This window comes from Motacilla alba, chromosome 6 (assembly GCF_015832195.1).
Source record: "Motacilla alba alba isolate MOTALB_02 chromosome 6, Motacilla_alba_V1.0_pri, whole genome shotgun sequence".
Taxonomy (NCBI): Eukaryota; Metazoa; Chordata; class Aves; order Passeriformes; family Motacillidae; genus Motacilla; species Motacilla alba.
Genome location: NC_052021.1, coordinates 22,728,557 through 22,741,389, shown reverse-complemented (window position 1 = coordinate 22,741,389; position 12,833 = coordinate 22,728,557). Strand labels below are relative to the sequence as shown.

Below are 12,833 nucleotides of genomic sequence, written 5' to 3'. Positions count from 1 at the left end.
CGAATATTGCATTGTTATTCACTTTTCTTGTCAAGTCCCTCCCTGTAACCTGGAAGTTCACTCACCTCTCAAGGTCCCATATTCTCAGAGGTGAGATGTGTCCACAGCAGGCTGTCCCTGTCACAAATGAGCTGTTTAAAAAAACAAAGAAACAAACAAAAAACACTTACTAATCCTCCTGTTCTGAAGAAAGTGCATGAGCAAGACAGAGAAAACAGGTTACAAGACAGACTTTGAATTCTGGTTCAATGATTTCAGCATGTCCCACCACATTTCACAAGGGACAGGCAGCAGCAAAGGGAGAGCTGCCACAGGACTCTCACTAGCTGAGCTTCCCAGATGCAGCAGGTCACACCTGCAGAGAATTGGCAGGATATAAAGGTGTATTTGTAAATACAAAAGGAAAACCTAAACAGGAACAGCTATAAACAACATTTTCAAATGAGTCAGTACAGTACTTAGCATGTTTCATACACAGTCAGTGCTGTAAGCTGCAGAAAGACCCCACGGAAAATTTACTGTTATTTCCTGCTTCATGTCTCACTTCTGCTTGTTGGCAACTTCTGAGTACAATCATGAACTGGCTGCAGCATCACAGGCCTAAAGAATCACAGAATAGAGGTCTCTGGTCCAGCCTGCTCAAAGCCGGGCCAATTTCAAAGCTGGATCAGGTTGCCCTCCCCAGTGCTCAGGCACTCTCTGTTAGAGGCAGCACAGCTCTCCTGCAGCAATATTTGGCTCCGTTTACACCCTCCAGCAGGGCCCATTCCAAAGTCTTCTTGGCAATGCTATGTCCCTGCTGCACATGCTGGCTCCAGAGGTCACCTGACACCCACTGGCCTCATACTAGTTCATAATAGAACAAATCCTTAAAGCATGAGGAACATGGGTGCTGTGCTCTCCAAACCACACTGCTTGTTTCGTGCCAGCTTCCCATTCTCAGTCCAAATAAGAGGAAGCAGCTCATACAAGGACTTCTAAGTAAGTTACAAATGACCTCTCACAAAGCCATATTTATTGCAGCTACCGAGAATAAAATGCCAAAACTATGTTTAAGTCAATGCAACAATGATAGCATGAACACAGGAAATGGAATCTGCTTTAAATAAAAGCAATTTCTACACTTTGCCTAAGAAACTTTTGCAGTATGACACAGGGCTGGCAGCTGAAAGATGAAAGCAAAGTAAGAAAACAATGTCATGTCTATAAAAATAGCAGTTAGAGCAGTTTTTAACATTTCTTTGATCCTCTACAGCATTCTTTCTTTGAAAGTCAAGGTGTCTGCAAGCCTCTACTGCACCAGGAATGGACTCTTGCACTACCCTTGACTTCTGTGAGAAGCACTACTGCTGCTGCAAGAAGGCACTCAGCAGCCAAGTGGTGAACACAGGCTCAACTCAATCAAAGCCAGAGAAGGACCAGACGGAAGCAAGACTGGAACTCAGGACTCCTTCTACTCCTATCTCTGTGGTTTAGCTGAGCAACTGTTTTCTCCAAGCCATAAGGCCAAATCAGCACTGACAAAACACTCTGCAAAAGAGGCAAGCAGATAGCATCAAACCATTTCAAACCATCAAACCACATCATGGAGGTATCCACAAGTTCTGTGACTCTTAGCTGCCCTTTAGGCTAGAAAAGGCCTGCAGAACTAGAGGTATTTCAAAGTGTCTTCAACCAGGATATCTTACATGCAAAATTTCAGGTTCATTGGCAGTGCACATGCAATCAGCCAAAGCACCTGTAGCACAGGGCAGTCCCTACAGGTGCTGCAGGGTGCTCGCATTATTCTTCTCCATGTAAGTCCCTGACCAAAGTCTGAGAGTCTATGGAAAATCCAATTCCTGCTGCTGTGCAGCAGTCACCACTATCAATTAAGAAAGTGTGCAGCATTTAGTCTTTGGAAACATGGTTTCTGCTCAATGCTTGCCTTCTCATCACCATAGTCCAGGAGGGAACATTTCTCTTTTGACAATGTCACCCACCTCAGAGGAAAACAAGCAAGAGACACCCACTTTGACAGCTTGTCGGTCAAGCCCCATGTCTGGAAAGCAGCACTTTGGTCAGAGGTCCCTCTGCTACAAAGCTAGGTGTTGGGTTTTGTCCCCCCTCCCCAGTCATAATCCATTAATAACTACTAAAGTCAATTACTGTGGTTAGAAACACAATAGCAGTCAGGGAGTCAGTCAAGCAGGCAATTGGGTGCTTAAGATTTTTCTTTTGGGGGACAAACTGACTCTGTCCCAGCAGAGAACGCTCTCACGTGGGAGACAGATCCCTTTGTGCAGAAGGTATGCACAAGGCTTTGATGGTTGCCACAGGTCTAAATTACCATGGAGGCACACCAACAGGGAGAAAAAGGTGGGAGGAACAGCTAGGTCTAATCCTCCCTCATGCTGTCAGTTCTGGACTTCAGCTTTCCCTCCTTGGTCCTTACCCCTCACCCCTCAGAGAAAAAAAGAAAAAAGAGAGAAAAAAGCATTAGATAAAGAGATTTTTCTCCAGCATCAGATACAGGCCTCAGGGCCACAAACAAGTCTCTTCTGGGTAAAGCTGACTCCATTCAGTCAACAGGAATTTTGTCTCATACTTCAGTGGGATCAGGTTTGCAGGCCTTATCTTTAACAGCCTGAGCCCATTAGCAAGCAAAGATAAGACTTCTCCCATAAGAGCAGGCCACCTTCACTGCAGCATTAGAATGCAGCATTCACAAGACAACATGCACAAGAAGGGGTGCCAATACGCACAAGAAGGGGTGCCAATGAGAAATTCTTGAAGCCTGAGAGTGAACTGACCTTAAAGTCTGGATTCCAGGGCATGATACAGGGCCCCTCACCTTGAGTCTGATCTGCAGGCACACACCTTGAAGCCTCAGGTGTCTCGTAACTGGGAACCTCTCACAGGTGACAGTTTTACTTCAGGCAAAAGAGCAACACAAGTCAACTTTTGTATGTCTAAACCAACATGCAGATTGGAGGAAAGCATGTAAAGCTTGGCTCCTAAACTTTTGAAATTTTGTTTAGTGTGGAAGATCAGGCTGAAGCCTTTTATCAGGCTTGCTTCTTTTCTATCTTCAACAAGGCTCTTTTGTCTTAGAGAGCACAGAGCACACATAAGAAAACCCTCCAACTCAGAGAAGGGCAGCTTTTTCACAAGCGCTGTTGCCAGCTGCCCAAGAAAAACAATTGAAGCTGAGTTACTAGCTAAGAGAGTGTCATTCATTTTGCCCACATTGCATTCTACAGCCAGACTGAGGAGAGACTAGATTGGGAAGAGGGGAGTACAGGATACCCTAAATATATTAATGCAGTCATGACTCATCTACCCGAAGAATATACAACACAGTGATGTACACTGACTCTGATCAGATGCATCCACATCTACTATAAAAACTGTCATGGCCAGTCTTCAGCTGGCCTTGGAGATGTAAAGCCCCTTCCCCACTACGCTTCCTTCTGTCCTTTGAAAGGTGCTGGCTACCATGACTACAAGCTCCATCTAATAGGCCCTTCCAAGGGGAAAAAAAGCACCATTGCAGGACTTCCATAACAGGGCATGTTGTCTTCACAGGGATCCCCTAGGAACTAAAACCAAGCCAAAAAGCAAACCAGCAAGGCAAGAATTTTGCACAGCATTGAGACACATACTTCATAAACAGCATATTTTTGTTGTCCAACACAAGGAATCTTCCAACTCATCTGATACTTTGATGTCCTCTTTCTTATTTGAAGCTCCCTACTGACAGAGAGGAAAGGAATGAACAAGAGGGGAAAAAAAACCCAACAGAACAACCAAGAGCCTCCTTCTTCAGAAGCCAGACCTTCTCTATGTTGCAGAAGAGACATTTCATTAGACATCATCCCCCCACAATAGAAGCTGGGCCAGGAAATGAAAGAGAACACACATCCTGGCAGTGCTGCTGGAAGAAACACAAGAACTCTCCATCTGACTGAATTGTGGTTGTTGAAGATCCCATGGCATTTCTGGCAACAGCAGTAGTGCTCTGGCTACACTCCAGCTGCAATAATCCCATAGCTGCTCCCAAGGTGCCAACTACAGTTTGACTCATGTAGCATCCCTCTTTACCCCATCCTGGACAGACCATTGCCAGATGTGAACTAACCAGAGAGACAGAGGTAGACGCCCATTAGTCCTTGGAAAGATGCTGTTTATCTTGAGGCATGGAAACAGTATCAGCTCCAGAAATACAAGTCACATTGAACAAAACATACTTTCCCTACTATCAACCCAGCCTCTAGAGTGGGTCCTGCCTGAGCTGGGAATCCTGCAATGCAAAGTCATCGAAGGAACCTGGGTAAAACAGGTCATTTCCCACCTCTTCTCAATACACTTCCCCTGTGCCCCAGGCTTGTGCCCTTCCCTGTACTGTAAACTGATTGCTTCTCTAGTTCTATTCTGCTCTTCAGGGATTTCAAAACCAGAATCTGCTTGACACGTGCAAGAGCCCGTTCCTTCCTCCTGGCGCTCTCCCCCGCCCCCTGGAATTGGACATCGTTGTTCCATTTTGGAAACTATTATATATGGAGACTCATTGGACTGGGAAACAAAGAAGTTATTACTTGACAGAGCTCTGCAGCTGGGAATGTGGAAGGTGGGGGGAGAAAAGGGGGAGAACCAGGGGAGACAGGATGGGGGGGTTGGTAGCAGTGTTATGAAAGCGATCAACAGAAAGGACAGCTCAAAGATGGGAAACATCTATTTTAAAAAGTCTCAAGTGAGATGAGAAAAGAAGGAGAAGAGAAAGCAAGTCCAAAAGGGAGATAGGAGAAGAGAGAGAGCAGTTGGTGCCGACGGTGCCGCGGGTTAAACGCACGGGTCTGTGGGTTTGTGTAGCCTTTGATTCAGCACTGACACGCTTTGGCAAGGGAGGCCACCGGAGCTGTCAAATCCTTCACCAACGTGCCCATCAGTTGTATTCAGCTCTCCCCGACCCGCACTGGCATTTTAATTACTGTTGGGTAAACTAATTTGTACAAATGAAGGCAACTCTGCCTAATAGAATATGCAAGCTCTCTGACCTCTGACAGGCGATGACACAAGATACAAAGGAGGCAGAGGAAGGCTTTTTATCAGAGCCTTATTACTCTCTATTACTCCAATTAGTTAAGCTCCAGTGCTCCTAATTGGGGGAAAAAATTGCAATTAAATCAATTTTTGATGGGCTGAAAGTGGGTTACCGAACCGCCCTGCCTGTGAAACACTGATATTATAGCAGCAAAGGTCAAAGTCTTTGTCGGCACCTGTGGGGCCCCCACCTCCCCTCTCCAAGCCCCTCTGTGCCCCCCCAACACACACACGCAGCTCGCTAAGGCGAATCATTAGAACATGTCATGTCTTATCGCGGCCGCCACCGTCCCGCCAGCCTCATCAGTTGACATCATTATGGAAGGTAACTCCTCCAGCATGAATACAGTGCTAAGGTCACACAAACTTGATGGAGCCCCTGCTGAAGAGCAGATGCAACAGTAACAACATTGTGAAGGGGAGAGGAGGGGGTCAGAAACCCAGCACAGGGAGTTTCCCCACCTCCAGCATGAGACTTCTCCAACAGACCAGATACACACAAAAGGGAGAAAGACAGAGAGTGCAGGGGAGCAAGTGCTCCTTCCCCAGAGGCATTTAATTTGCAAGGAGAAAAAAAAAAACAAACCAGCACAGCATCACTTCAGCATCTTCTTCTTTATGAGCAAGCAGGCACCACAAATACGCAAGAAATCCCATCTGCCTTAGATGCAGGCAATGCTGGACAAACCCAGGACTGGGCGGTCATGCTGGGCTGGTGTTGCCCCTTCCCTGTCCTAGACCAGTTCCTTTAGCCATACTTCATACTTCTCACAGAATGACCACAGAACTGAACCAAGCATCTTCAGTATCTCAGAAGTCAAGACAGAGTTATATGTTGACATTCTGTAACCACAAAATCAGCAAAAAATCAGCAGATAAGACAGTGCACCTAAAGCTCACCTGAGCAAGCAGAAGAATCCCATTGCAAATAATCCCCTTATTTGTTGAATAACCTTGCTAAAAAGACCCAGCAGCTGAAGGCAAAGAGCCAGGCTTGTTCCAGAAACAGACTGGAAAGCTCTGGCAGTTTTGCTGCTACTTCTTTGAGCTCACTTGCATGCTACAGCATCCCCCAAGGCACCTGTCGACTCAGAGTTAAATTGTGCTCCTGATATACTTCATAAATGTCACACAGAGAAGGTACAGAAGAGCTCTGCCACACTCCACCATGGACACAGCACAGAGAGAAAGCAAAATGTATAGAGAAGACCATGAACCCTGCAACGCTGACAACCACTGCTGCTCCAAGAGGAAATTCCGTGCTCTTGCAAGGAGCACCAGTGACACATGCATGAACAGATGGACTAATAACTCATTCATATGCCACCTCAAGTGGACCACTAAAAAGTGGTCCCCAGAAAGACAGCATTTACATTTTGTACTGACGGGCACCGTAGAGATGCCGGATTGAAACATGAAGTCACGTTTGAGGCAGAACTCCAGCTCATGAGATAGAAGAAATGCTCATGTCACTGCCTCCCAAGTCATATACTTCATGCCTCCTGACAGAAGGAACATCAGCTTCAGTTTTCCAGCCTCTAACTCCTCTTCCTCCTTGGCCTCTAACTTCATGTTTTCCTCCAGACTTCAGAGACACTCAGGCTGAAGAGTAGAAAAAGCTTTTCATGTTCCCAAAAGCCCAATTCCTGGCATAGTAGACAGATCACCCCCACTCTAGCAAGCTGCTTAGCAGGGGTCCAACCTAGACACCTCCATCCTGCCTTCACTTCTTTGCAGTTTCACCCCATACTCTGTGCCCAAGTTACCTGCAACCTTGATCACTGTCCCTTCAGCAGCCCTGCAGCAGGTAAGTTCTGTGAAAACAAGCCACCAGATACAGAGCACCATCCCCATTTCTGCAGAAAAACTGAGCTCAATGACATCAAGACAAAGATTCCAGACAGGACAAACACATGCACACTCTTCCACACTACAGTATTGAATGGGAAAATACCCCTGATTAGAAACTAGTGATTCAATCCACAAAACAGTCCTGATGTTCCTAGGCCTGTTCACATCGAAGTATCAGTGCTTTCCCCAATACTCCACATGACACACTAGGAAGAAGCAAATATTCAAAAGAGGACCACATTCAGATTAGCTCTATAAAAGTTGATTGAGGATCCTGAGTGTTCCTGTACAAGAGGAATATTGGAACAGTGCTTTTCACAGTGCTGCTGTCATTTTTCAGAACTTCAAACAGAATTGCTTTTGTAGCTATACAAGTATTTGACATCAGCCTGCTCTTTTATTAAAAGAAAAGTCATGAAAACCTATTTTTAACAATGCAAAATACATATTTATGTGCTATGTCCAACAATCTTCATCTTTCCTCACTCCCCAAACCTCTGGGCTTACCAGGCATAGAGTAGTTGTTCATGCAGAGGTCTTTGTACAGGAACTCCTTATCTCTCTCGAGACCAAATTTAAACCCAAAATGATGCTCAAGTTATTACTGTTATTACAGGAAAAAAGAGACTCCTTAACCATAACAGAAATTTAATCCAGAACATAATTCAGGCACTGATCTAAATAACTTGTACCAAAAATCAAAGTCTGTGCCAAAACTGATTTGTCTGTGCATGCCTACCAGGCCTTTCTGGGAGCAGAGCTCTCTGCAGGCAACCACTGGGGTTACATCTTCGAAGCTGAATAATAAAGAAACATGACTCAACTGAGAAATCACTTCTGAGTCTAAAATCTGGGCTGTGCAAGAGATACAGCTCTCTATTCCTACCACAGAGAGCTTTCTGTGAAGAAAGAGAAGGGCAGAAAAAAAAAGAAGAAAAAGGATGAAATCTAAGGACTTTGAGACTAGGTGGTTAAACACCACTACAGTAGAGTTATATCAGCTTATCAGTAACCAGGACAAAATTTCAAAGAACATTTTAAATGCTCAGAAGCTATAACATCAGAAATTAAAAGAAAGTGGTTACTAAGGTTACATTTGTGTTTTGGGGAGTTAAAGGTTTATTTGGATTTTTTGTTTCTTTTTCAAGTGCAGGTGAAATAACCAGAGCTGGTATTTCAACTTCCTCACCCACACAAAGCATTCTCCCTTCCGACATCACTACAGAAATCTCAGCCATCTGTAGCAACTTCATCCTGTGCTCTACTATTGCTCTACTCCCCGGATCAGCCTTTCAAATACCAATGGTCAAGACTCCTGAGAGGCACCCACCAGACAGCATGCTCTACCTCCAACTGCTGCACATGCCATCTGCAATACAGTACACGGCAGTTGCAAGATAACTTCATAAAATCTCTATCTTGAGAAAATTCCCTGAGTTTTTGGAATGAATCGAAAGGAAGGAACAGGTGAAGCTGCTGACTCAGCAGCAGGAAAACATGATCCCTGGATGAGATACATGCACAGTATTAGACAGTGGACACCATTTGTACCTACAGACTATCATGCATCCTGGGCAGATCTCTGAGGGCCTGGCATTCACTTCTCACCAACCTGCACACCCACTTCCACCCTTCACACCCATCGCGTTTTCCCTCTCTCCTCTGGTCCGTACTGTTATCCTTCCCCCTCGCTCCCATGGGGAAGACACCCTGAGCTCAAACTTCCCCAGACCCAATAGCCCCCTTGAGCTTGGGGCTCTGGGCCCACACACAGCCTTACAAGAAGCTCTGAACTCCAGCCCTCACTTCCTCAAAGCCTGCCCAGGTGTAAAGCTCCAGCGATTCCTTTTTCTTTGCAATTTTCCCTCCCTCCTCCCTCTCCTCCTAGCCCCACCAACATTTTCAGGCCACACAGTGAGCAGGGAGGTTGGAGTACATGAGGACCATTGCAGCAGTCGTGCTGTTTCAGCCCCCCCCGCCCAACTCAAGACAATTTCTAAGAGCCATTTCTTATCCTCCCCTCCGTGAAATGATTTCTGTTAATTGCCTGGTGGGAATCAGTTATAGGTGGGGGAGACTCTCCCCACACACACACCCTGGCCCCTAATTGGCTTATTGAAGTTTTAACGGGGCTTTCACCTGGAGAAGCTGGTAATTATTCCCTTCATTCCCCTCTTGCTTGTACCTGTAGCTTCACACTTGGGGCCTGCCTGGCTCCACGGGGGGGACTTTGTTCCCTCTAACTACAGGCCCCACACAAATGGGCCCAGCAGCAGGAAAACACGGCAAAGTGGTAATTTTCAGCCCCGCGTAATTAGCCAAGGTTCTTTCAGCCCAAACTGCTGAATGGGGAGAGGGCTGCTGGGGAGGGTGCACCATGTGGGAATGGAGGAACGGGGGCTGCTCTCAACAGGCAGACAAAGACCTCTCGGGGGCTCCAATCTGGGCCGAGCAAGAGGAGGGGGTGGGAGCGGGACAGTGCGCCTGGCATAGCTGGGGCACGGCCAGCGATGGGACACACACTGAGGAGTCAGCCCATGGCATCCTTCCCCCAGCCTGTGGAACAGGGCAGTGCAGGATGCCAAAAAAAGCTGTAAAGGAGAAAAGAGATCCAGTGATGCACAAAAGAAGCATGTGAAGGGGTGCGATGCATGACAGACAGATTCTTGAAGGCCTGGTGTAGCCTATGCTCCAGGACAGGATTTCTAGTCTAGTACCTTCACACTGAGATTTAGAAAGGCAATAGACCCAGGGAGAATAAGCTGGACAGTGCAGGTCCCAAATAGGATATCAATAACTGAGAGGAGGACAGAGTGAGAACTCTCATTGCTGAGAAAAATCATCAAAAAGTAAGTGAACTCCTCCAGCATCTGCTCCAAAAGTCAGGCAACAACCACAACCAGGACAACAGCAAAAAAGGCTCCAAGTTCTCCTTTTGCTGAGGCATCTCCCATTAGCAAACCAAAACTGTTTTTCATAGTGGGACTTCACTTGTTCTGTCTCCCTTTCTGCTACAAGATTTTGGTTTTGCAAAACTCTCAGGAAACCTGCAGCATGTGGGTTCAAAAAACTTGGCCACTAGTGTATCGCTCCTGTGTTAAATCAGACTGATGTCAGATGTCCCACAAACTGGCATCCTGTGTGTGGCATGCTGCCTCTGCTGATTCTCAGGACTTGTTAGCATCTCTGCTTTTTTTGAATTATCACCATTACCTTCAGGATAGAAATGCTTGTCCTCACTTGTCAGGTCTTGTAGACAAGTTAAAGCTGCTGCTCAGCTGGATTAATGATCACAGCTTCAGAGCAATGGGGTCTGGGGGATTTTTTGATTGATTTTAAAGTTTTGAAACACTTACCTTGTGTCTCTTATGATTGCAATATCCTACTAGAAAGCAAGAATTGTCATAATCTAAAAGCTTGGTCCTGATTCTGCAATGAAGACCAGGTGAAGACCCAGAAGGGAAGTGAAAAGATGCCACTATTTTTAAACAACAAGTACACCGGAGTGCTGAGCAAACCCTAGGATGTGATGCAATTACAACAATCCTGACAACAAGGAAAGGAGATCCTCAGGGACTCCAATTGTAGGAAGGGAGCAGGCAGGCAGCACAACCCCCAGGGCACAGACTTTTAATTTCTGAGCTGCCTAAAATACAACGGTGACACAATGCTGCAGCAGGTTGCAAACCAGAGAAGCAAATTGCCTGGTTCAACCCGATGATTCTGGTTTCTTTTCAGGCCATATCTATTTCTATCACATTTTATGAAAGACTCTTGCAGAAAGGATCATTTTTCAATTTCAATCCTATTTATTTCAGCCTCGCCCAAGATGCCTTAAGTACTTGTCACAGATAGAGGAGTTCAGCCAGATACTGTGTGCCTTTGACCAATCAATTCTCAAGACTTTTCCTTAGAAGCAACTTTTGACACCTCTGGACAAAGTATGCTTGCTGTGAAATCCATGCCAGCATCTGAGAAGCAGACACCAAGAATGAACAAAAGCAGGCCCATGTTGACCAGGCCAATTTCAAGCCTGTGCAGAGAAACAGAGTGAACATTCCCTGCACCAGTGGGATAAGATACATAATGTCATCTCTGTTCACACTTTATCACAAACTTTATGTGGTCCAGGGTTTTTTCTTCTTATAACCTCACGCCCTACAAGAGAGCATGTGGAATTGATTTAAGTAAATATTCCAGCTGTCAGTGCTTTGGACAAAAGTCTAAATATTTGCTCATGTAGAGAAAATGCTTAAAGAATCATGATGCAAAAGAAGAAAATCTCTTCCATTTATAAAATACCGCCTTTCTATTTTTTAAGGTTCGGGACTGCCAAGACCAATACCAGTATTTTTTCAGATGTGACTGGCAAAGTTTTCAGTTAACAAGTATTGTTTTAAAAATGCATGTATATATATATAGAATGACATTTTATATAAACTTTTCCATTAGAATCTATGACAGAAAATTACTTTTCAATAAGCAGCAATCCATGCATGCCAGTGAGGTCAGGGGGAAGGGAGAATCCCTTCAGGTCTGCCAGAACTACTAAAAATCAAGAATATTTCAGTTTAAAAGTAGAGGTGGAAGGAATCTCTTTTACTGGTGCCACAAGCCACAAATTATTTTTGTCTTTTTTCTTTTGCCATACAAACACACATAAAATAAATACAAACTCTAATATTTAGGAGAACTTTGAAAAAAGTGATCAGGATGGTGAGGAAGAAGAGCAGTCAAACAAATACTTTCCTTATCTTAGCACACAAGGCAACAGTTCTTTCTTGATACCATGCAGAGGCAGGAGCTGTACTTGTTCATGCTTTTAGGGGAAAGAACCCAAATCACAAAAACAGAGTGCTTGATCTTCCTCCTCTGCCTCGTGAATTCAAACAATTTACAAATTAAGTCTAAATGAGTTTTGCATCAGGGGAGAGGGAAATAATGCTCAGAGGGTTTTAAGAAGTCAAAGACCAGAAAAGGTGAAAGGGGAAAGGCATGTATGTGGAGCACATGCTACACACAGAGAGGGCCAGGACACTGAGGCATGGAGACACAGGTGCTCTGTGGAGGAGGGAAGCAAAGCCTCATCTGCGTTTAACTCAGCCATGAAATGACTCCTAGAGCTTTCCTGTGCTGATCATTCCAGCCCTGACACGGACACGCTTGCAACAACCTTAATCCACTTGCCCTTAAAGCTCTGGGCAGCTTCCACCTCCCCAGTTCTCCCCTCTACACAATATGATTTGCCTCAGGGTTTTCATACTACGTGTTTGGAGCATGTCAATTCTTCAGCCCTAAGCAACCAAGACCCTGAATAAAACCCCTCCTCCCCATCTGCAGGTTCAGGGCAGGCTTGGTTGTGAGCAAGCACCAGAGTGAGAAATCAAACCTGGCAGTCAGGCCAGAAAGCCCCAGCCCTGCATGCACAGAAAGGCATACAAGGTTTCATTAACAGATAATACACATCTAAGGCACAAAGATGTTTAGTGGCCACCTCCCACACAGATCCCAAACCACCCAAAACCTCGTTGGAAAAGTTTTCCAGTAGTCAGAATTCAAACCATGCTGGCATCAATAAGGTACAGTTTCACAGCACAGATTATCACCTTCAGTATCTGTAATCAGGCTGAGCTGCAAGGCAGGCTAAGAATTATTAAATTTCACTGATAACTGAGATAAGCCAGATGAAGACAGGAAAGTGATCAGCCAAAATAGATGGCATAGAGACAGGGAAAGGATAAGACAAGAAGGTGAGCAGTAATTTATTGCAATGCTTTATGTCAGTATATTGGGGAAAAATTACACATAAAATGGTGTAAGAGGGAAAGGATTACATTGGAAAGGACTGAGAAAAAGACTCTTCAGCCACACATCACAAGTCTGCAATGGAACAGAGGATT

General features: G+C 45.2%; 1 protein-coding gene across 3 annotated transcripts in view; it reads right to left on the bottom strand.

Annotated features, from left to right (window-relative positions):
• Positions 1-12,833, bottom strand: part of FBXW4 (F-box and WD repeat domain containing 4) — a 63,453-nt gene that overhangs the window by 14,400 nt on the left and 36,220 nt on the right. For 2 of the 3 annotated variants that reach the window (XM_038140561.1, XM_038140559.1), the window contains exon 6: positions 66-131. The exons of the other annotated variant lie outside the window; for it this stretch is intronic. In XM_038140561.1, the coding sequence (XP_037996489.1) occupies positions 66-131 (66 nt within the window). The remainder of the gene's footprint in view (positions 1-65; positions 132-12,833) is intronic. 3 annotated transcript variants of the gene reach the window in all.